General features: G+C 43.7%; 1 protein-coding gene and 1 long non-coding RNA gene across 4 annotated transcripts; one reads left to right on the top strand and one right to left on the bottom strand.

The window, feature by feature from the left end:
- The first annotated feature begins 460 nt into the window (after positions 1 to 460).
- On the top strand, positions 461 to 16,899 carry LOC309710558 (mixed lineage kinase domain-like protein). 2 transcript variants are annotated; one of them, XM_082540147.1, is made up of 11 exons: positions 461 to 701; positions 12,282 to 12,714; positions 12,885 to 12,962; positions 13,103 to 13,280; positions 13,446 to 13,546; positions 13,717 to 13,852; positions 14,711 to 14,795; positions 14,875 to 15,017; positions 15,273 to 15,322; positions 15,419 to 15,559; positions 15,643 to 16,899. In XM_082540147.1, the coding sequence occupies exons 2-11, from the start codon at positions 12,288 to 12,290 to the stop codon at positions 15,696 to 15,698; spliced, it is 1,395 nt and encodes a 464-aa protein (XP_082396273.1). In that variant the 5' UTR covers positions 461 to 701; positions 12,282 to 12,287; the 3' UTR covers positions 15,699 to 16,899. The 2 variants fall into 2 exon arrangements, with proteins under 2 accessions (XP_082396273.1, XP_082396272.1); XM_082540146.1 differs by lacking the exon at positions 461 to 701 and adding an exon at positions 5,818 to 5,995.
- Positions 16,900 to 18,934: 2,035 nt separating this feature from the next.
- LOC309710580 lies at positions 18,935 to 21,394 on the bottom strand. Of its 2 annotated transcripts, none has more exons than XR_014277746.1 (4): positions 21,303 to 21,394; positions 20,810 to 21,224; positions 19,369 to 19,829; positions 18,935 to 19,024 (listed from the first exon to the last, which is right to left on the bottom strand). It is a non-coding gene; the product is annotated as an uncharacterized lncRNA (long non-coding RNA). The 2 variants fall into 2 exon arrangements; XR_014277747.1 differs by lacking the exon at positions 18,935 to 19,024 and having other exon boundaries at positions 19,542 to 19,632; positions 19,715 to 19,829.
- Between the last annotated feature and the right edge of the window lie 1,019 nt (positions 21,395 to 22,413).

A 22,413-nucleotide genomic window follows, 5' to 3' on the forward strand; every position in this document is an offset into this window, starting at 1 on the left:
AATTCAGGGTAATGTTCATCAAGGAAAGAGAGTTTTTTTGTCCTGTTTCTCCCCCAACCGCTCGCAGCAGATGGCCCCGCCCCTCCCTCAGCCTGGTTCTGCTGGAGGTTTCTTCCTGTTAAAAGAGAGTTTTTCCTTCCTGCTGTTGCTAAATGGTCAAACAGCTGTGCAGATGTAAGAAAACCCCTCATCATTGAGACTAAAGATGAAAAATCTGTCTTCTGTTTAACTCTGTGTATGCATAGAAAATAAAAACCTTTTTAAACCTTTTTTTGTTCAGCACTAACAGCTTTTAATCAGTCAGTGTTTAACTGGTGATTCTCCACATTTAGTTTTAACTCTTGATGAACACTCGTGGCTCTCTTCTCATTCCCTGCGACACGGCTTCAGCTTCAGAGCCAGAGTTTCTCAACAGGAAGACAGTCTGCAAGCTAAACTACGAAACAGGATGTGAATGAAACACAATTACCAACACGCACAATACAAGGAAACACAAAGGGAGGAGGACATCAGCCTCAAAAAGACCCACCGAGAAATGATTTTTCTAATCAAAGTCCAAGTAGCTCAAAACCAGGGACCATGACAAGGTTCACATGATGTAGAAAGCAGTAGTTTATACCTCCATGCTCTGTTTATCGGTTCTTTCTTTATGTTTGCCCGGCCTCCCCGCGCACTGACAACGCTCCATCGGTTTTATTTTGGTAAGTGTTCAGTTTTACTTTCCCCGGTCTTGTTCCCTGATGTTCCCTTTCTCCCTAGTTTGCTTGTTTGTGTTAATAGCACGTTTCTCTGTAGCTACCCTGTTACCAGCGTTATCCCAGCCTTTGTTATGTGTCTGCCTCAGCTTCAGTGATTACCTCGCCTAGAATAAAAAGCCATTTTCAGTTGATGCCTGCTCGCCCATCAGTCTGCATTTGGGGTCCTCATCCACCATCTAATCTGACACCTTTCCTCTCAAAGGAAAAGTCTGAAATTAAAGTCTCAGCATCATAACCGCTCATGGGTGTATCCTCTGCAGCTACCTCTCAAACACAAAACCTCAGAAAACCTCCACAGGTGATCCACACACAAAAAAATCACCAAGCTCAGGAAATCAGGAAACTTTTTAGGTGAATTTTCAAACGAGTGTCTTAACTGAGTCATCAAATGAAAAAGACCAGCTGTGAGCAAAGAGGAGAAGCAGGAGAAAGACGGTTTACCTGTCAGGTAAAGTCTGCTCTTCTTCACACGGCAGTCTGCTGCTCTGCCTCTTTGCTTTCTGTTCCTGTCTGTCAGTTAAAGGCCACGCCCCCAACAGTCAGTTTTATCCAGGAAGCAGAAACTGTGCATAGCTGCACACACACTTCCTCAGTTTTCCATCATGGAAGTGTGTGCATGACACAGGAGGGACATTTTTGACTCGTTTATCAGACCTTCAGTGTGGCTGAATCCAAACAGCTCTGCCAAAACAGAAACCAGACAAAAGCTTCTTCCCCATCTGTCAGTGTGAACGAGTAGATTCACTCTCACTGAAACATTTCTGAACCAAATCTGAATCTGCAACGATGCAGGGGTGCTCTACACTTCCACGTGCATTCATACATACACGTGTAGAGTATCTATGTGTAGTATTTTGCAAGGAAACAGTATTTTACTTCTAAAAAAAACTCCACTGCAAGTATAGACTGTATATAAAAGAAGTGAGGCAGATGCAGAAAGGCCTTAACCCTCAAAATGTCCTCCTGATTTCCATACACCTGTGGTCCTCAGGGGACAAAAATGTCCCCATCTGGTTTGATTGATACTTAATTAATATGAAGTGGATTTCCCCCCACTTTTAATTAAAACTTAATTCAAACATTTTTAAACATTTTTTTTATTCCATTTCAAATTTAAATCTGATAAAAACCTCATAAAAATGAATTTTTTCTTTGTTTTCGGGTAAACAATAAATGAAATCATCAGTTATCATGAGGATCGTTTCACAACCAGAGTTGGCTGCTTTAACAGATGGTCACAGACGGCTTTATGTCAAAGTTAATTTAGAAAGCTGTTTTTAAACTACTTCAAGTTTTTTACTGGCAGCACATAATCACACCTGTGGTCCTCAGGGCTCAAAAATGACCCCGTTTGCTTTGAAGCAACAAGTATAAAATATCATCCATCTCTGTGTTTCAAGGTTTTATTCAACTTTATTCCAACTCATTGCCTGACAGTTTTCTATATTTTGGCATGGTAGGAGGGCATGAGTCTGAGTGAAGGCAAACTTTCATGAGGACAAAGGCGTGTCCATATTTGACCCAAGTGCAGGAGGAAGCTCAGGTTTATTCCTCTGCACTGGTCCCATCATGGACAGCATTCTTTCTGCAGTTGCAGGCCAAGGGGCATATACAGTAAACAAGCTGTTACAGGTGATTGTTTTCTTTTGGAAACCTGCAATGTTAGGGACAACTCGTGTCCTGACTGCAGGACAGACGGTTTGCCATCGCACACGAGCATGTTCCATGTACAGCTGGACCTGCATCACATGCTGCCCATGTTTTTGTCTCAAAGTTCCCTGGTTTACTTGGATGTTCTGTTGGAGGGGACAGAGTCCTCTGAAGGGGACTTGGTGCTCATACAGTCACATCAGTACCAGGATCTTACATCACAGCAGGAGGAACACCCACTTGTGTTTCAAGTCAAGTCAACACCAACACACATCATACACCTCAAATGGGAGCACGTTTGTGTCATGAACGACGATCATCTATTGTGTCTTTATCAAGAAATTATGTCCTTTTTGTGCTTCTATGATTAATCTTGTGTCAGCATGAAAACTTCTCTACCAGACTCAGGATGTCATAAACTGGCCGTAGCGACTCTACTGGATGCACGGCAGTAAGAATCAACACACCCACATATGCCTACAGCTGCATTCGGTCCATTTTTCTTCCTCTCTCGTTGTCCCTCCTTGTTCATCATTGAGTTGGCTGTAGAGCAGGTCATCTGCTAATTGGATGGTTGTTGGTTCAATCTCTGTGTGCTCTAGTCTGGAGTTCTTACCAAGGTGTCCTTGGGCAAGTTACTGAACCCCAACTTGGTCTCTGATGCATCCATTGGCACGTGAACATTAAAAAGCAGAATACAAGCAGAATACACTGTGTATAATGCTTTCAGTACTCGAGTAGAAAAGCCACTGAAGGAGTATGGGACCTGGCACATGTGCTTGGACTGTGGTAGATCATCTTTCTCTGAGGCACATGAGAGAGTCAGGCATCGTCTGTCACTGGGAAGGTTAGAAGACCAGATCAGTGTTTCTGTCACGGGGGTGGAACGGACTCAGGCGCAGACTGAGGTAGCACAGTTCAACGACACTTTATTAATCACACTGGTGCGCTATATACACGTGAAGGGAGGGGGGAAACACCAGGGTCCTGGGGATCAATAGGCTGGGGAGACACACTTCTTCGCACTCGCTCTGCTCCTCGTCCAAACAGTCTCCACACAAGCAGCTCAGCTCACTCTCCTACTCACGGGGTCCAGGAGTCACAAAAGGGCTGATCCAGGTAAACGAGAGTTACTCAATATTCCAGCGACGAATAGCTCAGAGCCCCAGCCTTAAGAGCCAGAGAACTGCAATTCGCTCGAGATCAGCTGCAGGTGCGTGGGCCAAGGGCAGGAGCCCAATCAGAGCTCCGCCCAGGCAGACAGGTAGGAGAGAGAGAGCGAGAGAAAAACAACAAACACTTGTGGCCACACTGGGCTGGCCGGGGACCATGACAGTTTTCCTCACATTACTGCAAATATTCCTCTGTCTCAGCTGACTCCTCTTTCTTGCTTGATTCTTTGTCTTCATCATAATTGAAATGGATGATGTGTAGTCCTCTGACACATCTTCTATTTCAGTTTCACATTCTGAAAATTCAAGAAACTTCAAGAAGCCCAATCATGTTCTTTGATTTCTCCAGTGCCTTCAACACCATTCTTCCCTCGGTTCTGAAGGACAAGCTGGTGAACTCTGGAGTGGACCATCACCTCACTACCTGGATCCTGGACTACCTCACCGACCGACCACAGTATGTGAGGACTCAGGGCTGTGTGTCGGACAGGGTCGTCTGCAGTACGGGGGCCCCACAGGGAACGGTTCTGGCTCCGTTCCTCTTCACCATCTACACTGCAGACTTCTCCCACAATTCCACCCAGTGCTTCCTGCAGAAGTTCTCTGATGACTCTGCAATAGTCGGCCTCATCACTGATGGGGACGACAAGGAGTACAGAGGTCTGACCCAAGACTTTGTGGACTGGTGCCAGCTGAACTACCTCCAGATCAACGCCAGTAAAACCAAGGAACTGGTGGTAGACTTCCGCAGGCACAAGCATTCTCCACTGCAACCACTGAACATCCAGGGTATGGACATTGAGGCTGTGGACAGCTACAGGTACCTTGGTGTTCATCTGAACAATAGACTGGACTGGACTCATAACTCAGACGCCCTCTACAGGAAAGGGCAGAGCAGGCTGTACCTGCTGCGGAGACTCAGGTCGTTTGGGGTGGAGGGCCCACTCCTGAAGACCTTCTATGACTCTGTGGTGGCTTCTGCTATCTTTTATGGCGTGGTCTGCTGGGGCGGCAGCATCTCTGCTGGGGACAGGAAGAGACTGAACAGGGTGATCCGAAGGGCCAGCTCTGTTCTAGGATGCCCTCTGGACCCAGTGGAGGTGGTGAGTGACAGGAGAACGGCGGCTAAGCTGTCATCCCTGATGGACAACATCTCCCACCCCATGCAGCAGACTGTGACAGCACTGAGCAGCTCCTTCAGTGGGAGACTGCGGCACCCACGGTGTGGGACGGAGAGATTTCGCAGGTCTTTCCTCCCCACTGCTGTCAGACTCCATAATAAAGACTTTAACTGATCAAGCACACACATCCACACATATGCAATAATACTAAGTGCAATAATCCTTTCTGTCATCGTTGTATTTTTACTCAGTTGTATATAGTATTTGTATTTGTATTCTATTTTTATCTTATTGTATATTTATTCTATTTTATTCTACTGTATATAGTATTTTATTCTATTCTGTACAGCTGTGTACTGTATTTATTCTTATTGTATTCTAATTTTTGCCTCATAACTTTTGCACTGTCCACTTCCTGCTGTGACAAAACAAATTTCCCACGTGTGGGACTAATAAAGGTTATCTTATCTTATCTTATCTTATCTTATCTTATCTTATCTTATCACTTTCTCTCCAAGCTCCTCAGACTACCATGTCCTGGATGCCTGAGAACCTACTTGAACATAGTTCAGATTCTTCATCACTTTTCTTCACTTCATAGCCTTCTTCCACTTCTGCAGGTGGCTGATGTGCTTTTTCAGAGAAAGGGTAGCATGTGCTCTAAATATTGACAATATTTTCTATATCTTCTAACCCTGGATCTTCCTGAACATTGATTCTCCCTCCTCATTATACTAGAGGACAATATGTGCTTTGTCCTACTGGTCATTGCTTTGCACAACATGGTAAAAAAAAGTATGCTCATCAAAGTATGCAAATCTCCAGTGCAATGGAGGCTTGTGAGCTACTTTCTGTGTATGTATTATTGTAGAGTCGACCTTACAGTACGAAGCACCTTGATGCGACTGTTGTTGTGTTATATTATTCAACCTTTCAGGTTTGTCCTGGCAGGCTCAGGAAAGCCAGCAGGCTGCCCTGAGTATCCTCTACTTAACTCAAGTGACTCCTGGAGGCAGGCGAGGTTTGCATGAAATAAAAAGCTTTTTGTCTGTTGAGGTCATTTTGTTTAATAGTAACAACAGAAATCCCTCTGGTGTCTTTTCATGAAGACGTTTAAGTGCCGGGCTCAGGTGTGGCTGTGCAGTGTGCTGCTTCTGGGACATAGTGACTCATGCAGGCGTGTTAACCACGGTCGCTTAGCTGGGAGACATAAACAGGAAGCAGGAGCTACTTTCGTTTTCTTGTGGTGCTCTGACAGCAAACTCCTGTGAAGAAGAGCAACTTTATCTCAGAGGTAAACGGTTTTTCTGCATTTTTCTGCTCTTTGCTCACAGCTGGTCTGTTTTTGGACAGTACTCCCCGGATTATGGCGTTTTGCTGTTTGTTTGTTTCAGCCTCTCTCAGTGAAACAGAGGAAAGCACGAAGCCAGAAAGCTCGTGTTTGGTGAAAAAGCGTTTGTCCGTATTTAAACCGCAGAAAGTGGCTTGTTGGCCTTTAATATGCGATGTATTCCGAGCTGAACTGGGACAAAAAAATCCGCGCTGGTGTTTTTGCTCCACGTGGCACAGGGTGACGTAACAAACCAGCAGCTGGATGCTGACGTCTTAACGCTGCTCGCCTGTGGAGCTGAAGGTTGAGGGTTCGACTCCTGACTGTGTTTTACACACTTCATTCTGTTTGCTCACCACGTTACTTTCACCTCCCTCGCCTCTTCCTCACTTCTCCACAGCTGGAGCAGCTACAGCCTGCTGTGACTGGGAGGCCCGGTTACTGGTTGTTGCCAGCTGTTACTGGTTGTTTCTTTTCCTGCTGATCGCGGTGCAGCAGCTAACGGCCGCTAACCTGTCATTCATTCCACACATTCTCAGCATCTATTTTTAGTTTCTATTGTTTTCTCTCAGATTATCAGCTCCATCTTTTCGCCACTTCTTTTGCGAGTGAGTGCACAGCGAAGTTAGGGGCGGGGTCTGTCACATAAAAGAGATTTCATAGGACAATCCAGTGTCAGTAATGAAAATGAACCAACGGGATGCTGTTAGGTGCCCGGTATGCCACATTACCAGTTGAGCTCTGAATGTTTCCCTCATGAATGATATCAGTTCATCTGAGCTCCAAACATTATTCCTGTGAGCAGACGCTGCAATCAGTGTTTGGCAAAGTCACTTTTAAATGTGTTTATTTATCCAGTTAAAGTCTGTAAAGTCTCACTGACATTAAAATGTCTTTCTTAAGAGAGACGTGGCCAAGAGGGCTGCAGAAACTGCAGCAAGTCTAACAACAGTTCTGTAAAGATATTTTAATCCGCCAAAAAGAACCAGGGTGGTTATAATGTAGGTGAAATAACACAGTCATTGTAAAAAAACTAAGGTCATTTCTTTATAACCCCTTTGTAAATCCTGTTCACTAAACTCTACTTACCAAGTAAACACATTACAGATAAAACCTCTGGGACCCCGCGACAGGTGAAAATCCATCAAGTAGAAACCATATGTTAATTTTATTATTTGTAAGCCATAAAAACCCTCTCCACACTCTTAAAAACCCTAATATGTCCCTGTTATTAGTTTTTTAGACTATAAAATGCTTATTTTATCACAAAAATAATTACATTTTAAAAAGGTAAAAGTACCCAGGCCTCCGGGCCACAGAAACCTGGGATATAAGGACATTTCTGCTGCAGCCTATAAATTTACAAGTTCAAGTTCAAAGTTTATTCACCACATGCAGTGGCAGGTTGCCCTGCAGTGGAATGAACCCGCCCCCCCGACCTTACACACACAACACAGACATCACATGGGGATACAAGTCAGAGAATGGTTGCATTACAGAAAACCACTGAAATGTACACTACAATGCAGGGCTGGACTGGGACAAAAAATCAGCCCGGGCATTTTGACTAGAGACCGGCCCACCAAAAATGTGACGTCATTCAGGGGTAAAACTGCAAAGGATTCTGGGAACTTGTGGCAAGAGGTACTAGCGCATGCAGGCTTTCAATTGAACTCAGTTACACAGCGATAAAAAGAAACACAAAAAATGGCAAGAAGCTGTTGTATTATTAACTGCAATAGTGATTGCTCGTATTTAAATTGCTATGAGTAACTTGTTGGGCTATAATATGTGAAACATATGTCAAATGCATCCCTCATGGATGACATAAAGTCATCTCTCCATAGACTTCTCCACTTTTGATAAATCAGCCTGGTGCAACATGTAAGGATTGGCACAATTTGTTAAGATTTTGAAGAGTTTGAGAAACTAACCTTAAGCATAAAATAAAATTTACTATCAGTAACTTCATAGCACCCGCCCAGCAGTATATAAACTCCGTCATGCTAGCTAGTAGCAGTACCAGTTATTCTAAGCGACTGTAAAAAGTCAGCACAACGAAAACAAACTACAACTAAACTTGGTTTATATCTGACACAGATAGACAGCAGGGCCCTATTTCAGGAAGCCGGTTTAGAAAACTCAGAGTGAAAAACGACACTCAGGGTTGAGTAACCCCGAACTGTCCAACTCGGAATATTCGGTTTCAGAAAGGCTGATAACAATTAGTTCAGTCAACGCGGAGTTGCTTTAACCCCAAGTTAAGCGCGCGCACGAGGATACATAAAGCCCTGATTAGTGGAGCACAGATTAAGCGAGTCACCATGGAGACGGAGGGAAAGAAGGCGCGGTCAATGTATCTTACAGCGCTTGAGGCCGAAATTCTGATGGCAGCATATGCCGATAACATGCAAATTCCGCGGAAAAAAGTAACACAGCGACAGCTGCAAAAGAAAGTGAGCATGCATGGCAAAACATAGCCGACAGAGTCAATGCGTGAGTGTTAATTTAAACATTGATCGAGGGATTTCCACCCATTTAACACGTTATTTTATTATATTTTATTTTTTATTTCATACATTTTATTTTGTGATGTGATGTGAGCGCAGGTGCAACCCAACAGGCCCCAAACGTTCCTGGCAGCAAGTAAAAATGAAATATAAAAATATAGTCCAAACAGGTAAGGTGTAATTGTATTATGAGCCACAGTGCTTGGTCTGTGTGTCCCATGTAAATCAATTGCAGTTAGAGGCTACATTAATTTCCCCTCTGTAAGCACTTATTGAAATTATCTGAGCACATTACAAGTACATATTTGCTTACTCTGTATGCTCAAATGTGACCCGTTATAGCCAACAGAAAAAAAGCGGAGGCCCGAAAAACAGGTGGAGGTCGTCCACCACCACCACTCACAGAGGCTGAGCAGTTGGCTTCCACATTTGTGATAATGTTGGCAGCATCACATATGATCTTCACAGTGCAGAGAACACAAATTAGCATCCATTACTATAATGAAATGATTTGTTAGTTTGAAATGCTACAGGGAACTATGTACCTGTACATTAATGCTGTGGAAAGACTTCCTGTTCACATAGTCTCCTTCATTTACTGAAGGAGCAATGATTGGAATGTGAGTGCCATCTATACAGCCAATCACGCCTGGGAACCGTGAGAATAAATGTAAAATTTAAGTAGTAGTTCAAATATCACCACATCATGAATTAAGTTTCGTTCATCCTGATACCTGCAATTTTGTGGCATCCCTCTTTGATAAATCTTGTGGGTCTATGACCGAGGAACACCACAAACGTGTACAGGAGACGTTTCAGTGCAACTGTAACATTCCTGACTGCCCGACAGACGGTAGCCTTGGAAACGTGCTCAGCGTCACCAATATTATACAGAAAGCTCCCGTTTGCAAAAAACCGAAGTGCGATACAAATAATATGTACAGAACTGAGAGGATGTCCGCGATGTGTCACATGAGCAATATTAGGCCTGAGGATGTTATTCAAATAAATTATAGATTGTGCTGAGAAACGGTAACGTTCACACAGGAAATCATCAGGAAATGATAAAATGTCCGAACGCGCTCTAATCACTCTCTCCCGGCGGAGAGCTCTGCGGAGAATTTGGGCTTCAACATCTACTGGCTCTTCAAGGAAGGGGCACGCCATGTCTGACACTTCCTACTGTCAAGTTTCCGACAAAGAGGCGGAGACAGTCAGGGTTAGTTGAAGTAAACCTGCTAGGGGGCAGGTTTACTTCATGGAGTGTGTCGTCATAGTAACTCACTCAGAATTAATCTAAACTCGCTTTGTGAAACCGAAAACCCAGAGTTTTCGTTAACTCAGGATATACTTACTCAGAGTTTGCACTAAACCGGCTTCCTGAAACAGGGCCCAGGTCATAACTTCTTACCTGAAGTTCAGTTCCTCTGCCACTATGACCGGCGGCCGCCTCGGTCTCTCCTCCTCTTGCCTCCCCTTTCCCTTATCCACCTGCTGGCCTCCACCACTTGCTGATGTTGCTAAATCTGTGGAAGCTATGCCATAGCTACCGCCAAACAATTCAGTTATTTTTACACATTTGGCAGCGTCTGCCTGAAGGGCTTGTTTCTTTTTGGCCCTAATTTTTTCTGCACCTCCTTTCCTTTTTTTGTTCTCCATTTTCTTTAGTTCGTCTATAAGATTGCTAAACAAGGGGGAGGGTGCATCCGACCTCCTCGGCTGTAATTGGTCCAGCCCAGAGTCGATCATGACCAATTGGCCAATCCAACACCTTTCATTATTTATACCCTTCCAAAAAAAAATCGATCGGCCCATAAAAACAAAAAATCGCCAGCGGCCCACCGGGCAGATGCCAGAAACCTCGGGCATACCCGATGGCCAGTCCAGCTGCGCTACAATGGGAAAGTACAAGAGGAAAAAAAGAGACCTCTGCTCATGCTGGGCTATAGGAGGACAGCATGAGAACAGGAAACAAAATAACTCCTCTGCACAGAAAAGCACATAAATGTCCACAGTACAACATTATGGAGCACGTGACCAGCAACAGGGTTGGGTAGGGGGTAAGGAGCTCACCCAGGCAACACAGCAGCCATCCTGCCACTGCGCCAACTCTCCAGCGCGGGCTCAGACCCGCCTCGTGTTCCCAGGAGGCAACAAGCATCGAAGGCATTGGAAGGGGAGGGGGGATATGTGAGTGCTTATCAGTGTAAGTGTGTGTGTGTGCGTGTCCATAGTTCAGCTGAGACAGTGTCCTTCGCCCTATCAGGCTAATTAAACAGTCTGCTAGCCAACCCAGGTGGCCTTGCATGGGATGGGAAGAATAGTCATCACACAGACGTTATCAGGGAGTTGTTGTTCGGCTCCAGCCTTGGGCCTGAGCAGCTGGCGCCGTGGTGTCCGCATGTTGATGTTGTTGATTTTTCTTTTATGTGAGCAGCTCAGAATTTCAAGCTACTCTTTAACACTCTGACACTGGTCTCTCAATCTCCCGTTGTAGAGCTGCGAGCCTCCCCATGATGGTATCAAACTTCTGTTCCGTGGTGTTGTCATTCTTGTGATTCTGAGACCTCACAACTGCAGTGAGCCGTTCTGCGATGTGATCCAACTTTCGCTCAAGGGTCTCATTTTGAGCAGGCCTCTCTTTGATGTATCCCATCAAACGCTCAATGGTGTTATTTTGAGTCTTAACGGCAGCTGTAAGCATCTCTAAGGTGTTACCCATGCTGGGTTCGTTGTGAGAGGTCGCGCCTCGTCCCATCGCTTCAATCCCAGCGGGCAGCCTTGGGGGGGTTTGAACAGCCGGTTCCGCTTTCTTATTTCTCCGATAGGTCAGGGCCAAGCCAGCTCCGATCAACAAGAACCCTGTTATCATGGTTCCGAATAGGTAGATATCTTCAGCGTCCTCGATCGACAGTCCCGCCAGGCACAAGATCCTCCAGGTCTGCCACCCATCCATCGTGTATCCGGCAGGGAAAGTCCCTCCAGGGCACTCAGGCTCTCCCGAGCCCAGACTTCTCGTTGAGAAAAGGGTGTCAATAGCATTCAGAGAACAGTTGATCAAATCCATAATTCTTTTAGGTTTTAGAGAACGACAGTGACAGACTGTTCCAGGGAAACTAATGCACACGAGACAAGACAAGGACACAAGAGGCTAAGCAGGGAAGATAAGGGGAAGGAGGAGAGGAGAAAAAGTGCGACCGCCTTCGCTGAGAGCCAAACGAGCCAAACAGATAAATTCATGATGTAGCGAGTCCACAAAAGCCAAATCTGTGTGGTCTTTGTGTGTGGATCAACACTGGAGAGTAATCCAAGGTCTTGATTTGTCTTTGAGAGGTAGCTGCAAAGACATGAAGGCGTGATGCCAAAGATGAAGGAGCAACAAACTAAGACTTACTGAGACGTGAGAGGAAGGACTAAAAACCTACTTGGTTACACACCATGTAATATTGTCATAGTTGCTGGCTTTGGTCCCAGGCTTTCAGCTACGAGTTTGACTCAAAAGTATCTTTCCTTTTCACAAGTGAGGAGAGAGTGGAGCTGGAGACAGATGGGTTGGTGAGGGGTCTGCAGGACTAAGTGGGTGAGGAGCTCTGAGCAGCTCAGAGCAGAGACACGACTCTTTCACATTAACAGAAGCCAGTTGAGTTCAGTAGGACGCCTCCTGAGCATTGAAGCATTGATGGATGTGCTTTGATTTGTTGCATTTTTCCTGTTATAAACTGTCCTCTCTGTCTCTTCAGCTCATCATGGAAACAGTAAAGCCCTTCTTTTCTGCTGCCACAAACATCTACAAGCTGGCTAAAAAGGTGAAGGCCAACAAAAAGCGCTGCCAGCGGATTTCGGTCCGAGTCAAAGCCCTCGAGGATGTGGTGAAGTCCATCACAGAGTTCTCTCCAGAGGTAAAGAAAGCCGTCGAGGAGCTGATCCTAACTCTGGAGTCAACACAGAGGCTAATTGAAAAATACACGGCAGCCAACTTGGTGGAGCGCATCCTGAAATCGGGCAGCCACGGAGAAGAGTTTGATACGGTGAGCGAGCGGCTCAACGATGCTTACCAGGCCCTGTGTCTAGCTCTGCAATCAGAACAGAGCAAGATGCTGTACGAGGTGTTTAGACAGAGAGAGACAGAAGACGAAATGGACGGGAAGGAGGACGACACAGAGATGACCAAATGTGAGGAGAAACTGAATTTGTCTTTAGAGACGTTCAAGCAGAGCTCTTTAGTGTTTTGATCCTGGTTCACCAAAGCGGATTCTGTTCCTCTCAGTGTTTCCACACTTAGAATAAATCCTGTTAGAGCGTTTGGACCAGACTCAGAGTTTGTGTTTCTCTCTGTTCTTCAGTGCTGATGGACTACATGAAAGAGCAGCAGGAGAAAACCAACACCATACTGAGACAGCTGGACAAAGTGGTGCAGATGTGTGAGTACGACATCGCTGAGCGGCCCTGCGCAGAGTTGTGTCATAAACAAGTCTGTGAATGGTGACTTACTGACAAAACACACATCTTATGTTGAGAAAGTGGGATTTATCATTGGAGTCTTTATCTTTTTTGTTCACAGTGAATAAGCCCAGTTTCAGCAGCGTGGCTGTGCGACAGATTAAACCAGATGAACTGAAGTATCAACATCCCAAAAAGCCCTTCAAGACAACAGCGAGCTGCGAGCTCTACAAAGGAGAATATCAGGGATTCCCAGTGGCCATCAAGAGATACCTCGACCCCATGAACACCAGTGCACGGTCAGTGCCACAGTTCAGCCCCATACTGGGAAGAAACACAGGAAAATAGTCCTTCCCATTAGAAAATAACACACACATTCACTTATATGCTGTTCCAGCTCAGGCTCCCAGTGCTCTCTGTGTCCTGCTGCATTCACTGCCATCAAACATTTTCTCCACATCCAGAGACGTGAAGTCTATTTTCAACAAGGAAGTCGACACCATGAAGCAGTTTGAGTCGCCCAACATCCTGCGAATGTTTGGAATCTGCATCCAGGATGAGAACGGTGAGCGTGTGAACACAGAGGTCTGCGTGTCCACGTCGGGGGGGGGGGATCCTCACGGTGGACCAGAGTGTCTGTTACACGCTATCCCCACATATAAATACGTGAAAACATCACAGATAAATACACTCAGTGACAAACCTGTAATAACTTGTCCTTGTGTCTACTTATAGGACCCAAGCCTCAGTTCTTCATCATCATGGAGTACTGTGAGAAAGGAAGTCTTCGCCAGGTTCTGGACTCTGACCTCACTCTGACCTGGATCAGGAAAGCTCACATGTGTTTGGATGCAGTACGAGGACTCTATCGGTCAGTGTGTCTGCTTTATTACAGATTCTAACCTAAACTCCAAACAAGTTGGGACCCTGTGTAAAATGTAAATGAAGACAGAAGGCAACGATCTGCAGATCTCATCAGGGTCAGAGTTATTTTATCTACAACAGCACACAGAAAAAGTTGGAGGCTGGAACAGTAAGTGGTGCTACGAGGAAAAGATGGAGGAACATTTTGCACCTAATCGGGTTAATGAAGAGGCGAGGGACCATCCCGCTCGTTATCAGTGCTTCGTTCAAAGTCTCTGATGGGTTGGGGATCGTATCAACGAAACTGGCAGCTGGCACATCTGGAGAGGCTCCATCAATGCTGAAAGGTATATACAGGCTTTAGAGCAACATATGCTCCGTCCAGGGAAGGCCTTTATGTTTCTGCAGGATGATGCTGAACCACAGACTGCATCCGTTCCAACAGCACGGCTTCTCAGTAGAAGAGTGCAGGTGGCGACGCGGCCTACCAGCTGAGAACATCTGGAGCATCGTGAAACCAAACAGAACGAAGGAGACCCGGGAGTGTTCCTCTCCCAGAAGTACGGCAGCCTCAGTTCACACAAAGTTACAGGCTGTTGTTAAAAGAAGAGGAACTCTACACAGCGGGAAACACGGCCCGACTTTTAGGAGATATGTTCCTGCCCTCAAGTTCAAAAGGAGCCAATACTTTTTCTTTGCATTGTAAAGTTTCTCAGCTGAAACCTTCGATATGTTTTCTGAGTTCTGTGAGTAAAGTTTGAGGTCTGCAAATCATTGATTCTTCTTTAGAGTTGGGCAGCTTCACAGTGACCGTGTCGTTCATAGAGTCATGTTGGTGATGATGACTTTACCTGTCGTATCTTAGACTGCACAACACAGAGGAAAAATGGAGGGTTCACGGGTCCATCAACAGCAGCAAGTTCCTGGTGACTAAAGACTACACCGTCAAGGTACTGAAGGCAATGCATGCTGGGATTCCTTGCAGCTGAACATATTTGCTTCATGTGACGGTTTGGTTGTCGTTTCCAGCTGGGAGGTTTCAGGCTGTCGAAAACAGAGACGTCTCTGAAAAGGCAGACGGAGGACAGAGCCGTGAGGTCGCTGTGCTACCACTGTCCCGAGAAGTTCCACGACGCCAGCTTCAGCTACTGCAAAGAGTGGGAGATGTACAGGTGAGACCCCACGGCTGTGGGTCCACAGAGGTGTGCTCAAAGGCCCTCAATCATAAACTTTCTAAAAGATGGACTTAGCTTGTGGGTCTGAAAGTGAAGCTGATGTAGAAGTGACTTACATGTGCCATCGGAGCGAGACTCCTCTGGTTGGGGGTTTGTGTGAAAACAGCTCCTGGCTGACCTCAGAACACTTTACTGATTTCAGACCTGCTGTGGTTTGTCAAATGATCAAATTTCCTTTTGAACTTGTTTCAGTTTTGGAATCATCCTGTGGGAAATTGTAACCTGTAAGAATCCTTTTGAAGGTTTGTGTCTAAACTACACTCACTGCAGATTTAAACTAAGATTTGGAGTCCTCTCCATCGACTTCTCCTCCTGACGTGTCTTCAAATGTCTCGTAGGTTTTTCAGATGAAAAAATTTATCAGAAGGTGTATGAAGAGAAGTATCAAGAGCCGCTTCCTGATGACTGTCCTGCAGAACTGGGACAGCTGATCAACGAGTGCCGGGCCTACGACCGCTTCCAGAGGCCATCAGCTGGAGGTGAGTTCAGTTACTCTGTGACTGAGTACATGTGATTACTGTTTCTGTTCATTATTACAGTCTTGATATTTTCTCCTGTGCAGTGCTGCTGGATAAACTGCGCAGTGTGGTGACACAACTGGAGGAACAACAAGACTGATTAGAATCATCCTGAAGAGGAAACACAACTCGGAATAAAACAGGAAGATAACTGTCAGGATCCGTGGGCGTTGACGTTAATATTTTAGTTTTTCTCATTATTGTATTTTCTACATATTCTGTTCTTTATCTGGAGTGCCAGAAAGCACTCTTGCACTCTTGCCTTCATTCCACAAATGAAGACAAGAAGCCTTCATGTCCCCAATGTTTTATTAGCTCTAAACCAGTGTTGGTCAAGTTACTTGAAAAAAGTAATCAGTAACCAATTACTGATTACTTCCTCAAAAAGGTAATCCCATTACTTTACTGATTACTTATTTTCAAAAGTAATTAATTACTTAGTTACTTTTTAAAAACACGATTTACAACCTGAGTAGGTGATAAAGTGATAGATCTTTCAGCCAATTCTACTTTTTCTGCATAATCCATCATACAAAATGTAATCAAATGGAAAAGTCTCTTTTTAAAACTTGTTTTATTAGTTTTAATCTTTTAACTTTATGCATCAAGCAAAAATTTAATTATATGCAACATTCTCTGCACGCTCATACTCTCTGCCGCACTCGACATATGATCCATTGTTGATCTGCACACAGCTGTTGTCACGAACGTCGCACTCGCTTACGTCACTGTCATGAGACATTCTCGCAAAAAAACGACGGTTTTAGTAACGCAGCGTTCCTACGGAAAAGTAACGGTAATGTAATTACCGATTTTGTAATAGTAATCCCTTACTTTACTCGTTACTTGAAAAAAGTAATCAGATTACAGTAACGCGTTGCCCATCTCTGCTCTAAACAGAGCGTCCAGGCCAAATCCCCGCCCCTCACTCACCCCGCCTCCAATGTTATTTTAAGGATGTTGAATTGTACATAAAATCAATATCAGACTCCACCAGCAAAAAGTCTCTCAAAACACAACATATATGTGAATTTTTTGTGAATCGTTTTTTTTACCCCTGGTTATTTGTATTCATGTTCTATTCTCTTGTATACTTCATCTGTGTGTGTGTTGTAAACTCATTGTTTGTTTAACAAAGTTCTTGTTTTAAAAAAATTGTATCCTGTATCGCAATATTTTGGAATAAAAGGTTTATAGGATGTACTTAAAATAAATAAGAACAATCGACTTTGCCAGCAAAATCTAAATTGTGTTTTTGTTACTATTGATGCTGCTGAGAAATAAACATGGTTCCAATTAAATGTTTGTTGACCCTCTGGGTTTGTTCAAAAATCCCTTCAGCTTGTTCGTGGACAAAAGTGTCAGATTAGGTCTATTTTTTATTAGTTTTATGATACTTTTTCTGCATAAAGTTCTTTTTTCACAAATATAAAATAGTCATTACGTTTTACATTTTTAACCCTTAAAACAACATTTTTTTGGTACAATATGCTTGTTGGAAGAAAACCTCAAAACTCACCATTTCATATATTAGCAGTGTTACTTGTGTTATTAATAGTAGAGTCTGGGACATGTAATTGATTACCATCAACATTGATTATTATGAGAGCAAAAAAGACAAAACTCCCTCTCAGCTTGTTCATGACCACAAATGGCCACCTTTTGTTTACGTTCACAAAATGCTACAAGATTAATATTTATTAAAACATTTTTCTACTTTGACCGAGTTGACTCTTTACATTAGCACCAGTCCTTGCCATCAAAACTTTATCCAAATCCATTTTTTACCCTTTAAATGCCTGTTAGATTATATATTACCAGTAACTTTTCAGATAAAAAAGGTAATAAAGTTCAAATTCTTTCACCATATCATTGATGAAACTAACTTCTTTTCATCTCAGCATCGGGGACAAGGCTGTTAATTGTTAAGGTCACCAGTGTGCGCCCCATTTCTTTGAGGATCACTCTTCAGTTGTAGGTTTTAGAGGACTCCTACTACTGTGAAGTGGTTTTATGGGACAAAGGCATTGTTTTCCACATCATCCAGGAGATTGTAGAAAAGAGCAGTGATGCCCTTCTTGCCTTCTTGCCAGAAAATAAGTGATCTGGAAGCTGTTAGGCTTACTTACAGCAGCGGCCCTTTCTGCACCTGCATGAACTCCAGGACACATTTACGAACAGTGTTTGTTGCTGTTTGTGTTGCAGCTTTGATTCTTCTTGTAATTTGGTTTAAAACAACAACAACAACAACAACAACAACAACAACAACAAAAAAACCTACAATTTTCATGTGCTGAGTTTACAATGAAAGTAATTTTACCTAAAGTGTCAATAACAGGGAATTTAAAATTGTTATAATGGGTCAATTGGCCAAAAGTTGCCATGATAGATAATATGATGCTTAGTGTATATATTTTTTATGTATTTAAGAAGCTGAAGTTGAACACTATAAACGCTAAAAACAAAATCTAGACCGTTGGGAAGTTTAATTCCATTTGCATTAACACAGCAAAAATGGTCAAAAATAGAAAAGTGAGGTGGCTACAAATGGCCAGCATAGAGCCCAGAGGGTTAATGTGTAAAATGTATAAAAATATTATTGATTACAAGGTAATTGTCAGGGCTCTGTGTGCGGGCAGGTGGAGAATGTGGATCCAAGTGCAGAACTCAAACACTAACTTGAAACTCAAAACCACAGCTTTATTGCTGGCACCAATAAAACAGGAACCAAACATGAAACCACTAACTGGAACACACAGGCAGGATCTGAGGGTACGACGCAACAGGGAGCACAGGAAAACACAGGGCTTACATACACAGGGGAGTAATTAGGAAATGGGCAACAGGAGGGAGACACAGCTGGGAGAAAATAGGCTAACGAGACAGGAGAAAGGTAGGCATGAAACAAACACACTAACACATAGCAAACCTAAACAAAAGACAAGGCAGAATAAACAAGAATATAAAGAAACACACAACACCGAGTCCTCAGACTCAGGACCACGACAGTAATACATTACTGTTAATAGCAACAAGCTTTTTATTTTGAAGTATGGACATGGAAACAAGTGAACAACATTTTGAAATAATTTTAATTGGATTTTGTACACTGAAAAAAAAAATAACAAGACATAAAGAAACCAAACAGCCAGTGCCTTCATCTGTCCGTTACATGTCAAACATCGCATTGACCCGTAGTCAGCACATGCTTTTAAAAAGAGCTCCATGTCCTCTGCAAACTGAAAAACAAAGAGGAAGAAGTCCCTTGTTCCAGTGTCTCCTTCCTCCGACATGTCTCTTAACCCTCTGCTGGTCCTCTTTATTTAAGGACAGATATTTTGGCATTGTTACGTGTCCACAGAAAAGTGCCTTATTTTGAACAACCTGCTGCACAGCAGGAGGCAGATCTTCAACAACTGCTGGCTCCTGTGTCGGGCAAACGGGGATATAAACTTAGCTATTCTCTGATGCAGGACAGTTATTTTAACAGTGAGTCAAGTCTCACTAACCATGTAATTACACTAGTGTTTAAAGTGAACACTGGCCTGACTGACTTCCTGGAACTTGTGCTTTTATTAGTCTGAAAATGGGCACATGTTGTGCTTCCTCTCTGTGCAAGAAGCTTAACAGAAAATGTTGATATTGTTAATGTGTCTAAACCTTGACACAACATAGTGCAGAAGTCAAAATATAAATTCAATATGAAACATATTTAACAACTTTCAAAAGATTCAAGACTCCATTGCTCTAAAATGAAACAGAATACTTACTACGGTATAATCAAATGGTGCATCCAGTGCCACTGTCACGACGTACAAGGTGGACTCATGCGCAGGACTCCGGGGATGATGTACACAAGAGAATTTATTACAGAACAATGTCCAATGAGTGTATAAACACAGATACGGGGCAGTGCTATGTACAAAAGGTGAGGGGGGCAGGGCTCCGGGGAAGATCCAGGGGAACACGCTCGTCTCTCTCCACACAATCCAGACACGAATCCACTCGCACACCAGGAAAACAGTCCAGGGAATCTGTACACAAAGAGACGCTTGTTAAATGCTGAACACACACTGCATGGGAAAATACTTGCTGGGGCGCTCGACTTTCACTGACGCAATTCTCACAACGATCCAGCGAAGAACAGCCGTTGCTTCCCGTCTTAAATACCACACTGATGAGGCACAGGTGTTTCTTCCTCCGAGGGCGTGAACCCATAATGAGTTCAGCCCTGGTGAGAGAGAGAGAGAGAGAGGGGGAGACAGCTGATCAGCGACCAGCTGAACCCCCACAAAAAACACAAATTTCATTGTTTTGAAGCTTAAATTAAGTTTGTATGAATCTCAAGAAACAGAAGAGAAAAATAACAATTAGCATGAAGCTCCCACAGTCAGTTCCAAAGTCTTGGTCTGGAAAATCCTGTATTACATTGAAAATAAAGACTCATTAATAAAATCCCTTCAAAAAAGACTGGCATAATTAATGTCACCATACACTCAAACTACCTGCAAGTCAAAGCTATTTTCACTGACCACTGCCCGGGAGAGAAGTTAACAGCATCATGACGGGGGTCAAATGTTAATTGCTAATAGCACCAACTTTAAGCCTGAGGACACGACCTCGACGCAAAATGAAAAAGTACAGTCACGTGCTCACAGTTGGTCAGTGTGTTACACACAGCAGTTTCAGCTTTATTTTCAGGTTGGCATAATTTATAAACTAACATTTAATGTTAGTGTTTTATGTTAAACTAGAACATTGTGAAGAGCCTACTTATGTCTGAAACAGCTAAAGACAGCATCACTGACTTGATCAGAGTGTGAAGATGAGACAAAGAATCAAATGGTGATGCATCAGGCTGATATAGTTTATAAGCATGTGAATGCACTCTATGTGTGAACACTCGAGATCAACAGAACATGATGCACTTAACCTGGAACGCTGAACAGGTTCCTGAAAACTGGAACAAACCAAAAGTGCTTATAAACATGTGACCTCATGGCCACTCATGCCTTTGTGTTTATTGGGTCAAGAAAGAGGATTTCTCTTTTACGTGGCTTCAGTACCTAAAAGACAGTTACTCATGACTTCAAACTTTGTCATTGCGAGTGATCATAAACAGACTTTTGAACACGTGTCACAAAAGTTTGACTACATCTCAGACACAGCAAATTTCTAACAGTTTGTATGTGTCAAAAAACTAAGACTTACACGCCGCTGGAAATGTTGCAGGCTTTGCACAGGTTTCTCATCACTCCAAGCTGAAGTAATTAGGGCAAACTGTACATGGAACGACCCCAGAGCTTTATGTCACGTATTCTGGAAACTACAAAGCAATGTTACCTTTAGCTTGGTGAGTTCGTCAAACAGACGGTCTTCTGTGACACTGCTAAGCTGCTAAGAACTGAAAATGGATTCTTCACACTACCTACAGAAAACGGTATGCTTTGACTTACAGTCTAAATTACTTTAAAACACTGAATAACTGTAAATAAGTTTTTGCAATCACTCACTTGGAAAAACCCCACGGCTTATCATTTCCAGGTGAACAGAGTTCCACAAACCTTCACTGTCATGCTCAGCATCAAAGTCTTCAGGGGGGGGGGGGGGGCTTTGAGGTCACTCACTATAATAAATGGACTCATTAGGAACATGCACGTAACATACTCCATGAACTATAAACACAAATGTGCATAACACTTACCTACCAAGCTGAACACCCCTTTTCTGTGTAAGTCCATGACTACCACAGGGGGGTGAAATCCACAGTTTATGCAGGTCTACATGTGATCTGTGTCAGTCACAGCCTCAAAATGGCAATAAGCATGAAATACGGTACGGATTGAGTCAATGATCCTTTACATGGTTCTGTAATATAATACAATATAATAACAATAGGGCAAAGAAGACTGTGATTAGGCACCAACACAACATTTTCATACACACAAAAGCATTTTTAAAGAAATCTTCAGGTGAATCTTCTGTGGTTTTGGTTACCTGGGGTGTTTGTACTCTTCTGTTTCATGGTTCATGTTCCTATGTTCTGTGTCCCCCAGTCTGTGTTAAGGTTGTGGGTTATGTCATTACATGTATGTGCTTCCTGTTTTACTTTGAAGATCCGTGTCTGATCTCAGTATGTTCAGTTTACTTTTCCCCTGTCTCGTCAGGTCAGATTACTCCCAGCTGTGCCCTCCTTTTGTGTCTCATTCCCTCGTTATCCTTTCTGTGTATTTAAACCTCGTGTCTGCCTCTGTTAAGTGCTGGTTTGTCTGTGTTGTTCCCCTTGGTCTCCCGGCTTATGTCCTCGTACCGCCCTGCATCTTGGTTTCTGGTTAGTTTTTTCCAGTTTAGGTTTTCTTAGTTCATGCTCACCCTCGCCGTTTCTGTTTGTATCCACCTTTTCACCTGCACCAGAGCTGCTGCATTTTGGGTCCTCCTTTCCTCCAACACCACACGGCTCGCCTCGGCAGCCGTGACAGTCTCAGCTTCACAAAGACGTAGGACTTAAATTTGAGCACAACCGTAGAATAACTGCAGATCTCAGGGAAGAGCTCGAAAATAGCAGGAAAGACAACGCAGAACTCATGAAAACTGTGGAAAATAATCGGCGCCTACTTAAAGTAGGTTCGGATCTTGCCACAGCGGCCATTGTTGTTCCTGCAGCTTGCTGGGCCATCTCAAAGCTTTTCGGATGAAGTAAATGATCCCACAGAGCGGGGATCACTCATCAACGATTGTGGTAATTGTAGATGTGGGCCAGTTACCCTTTAAAAACAGAAATGTTTTCGGGCCACAGTCCACCTTCATCCTGGCGT

The sequence above is a fragment of the Aulonocara stuartgranti genome (genome assembly GCF_965226115.1).
Source record: "Aulonocara stuartgranti genome assembly, chromosome: 7".
Lineage (NCBI taxonomy): Eukaryota > Metazoa > Chordata > Actinopteri > Cichliformes > Cichlidae > Aulonocara > Aulonocara stuartgranti.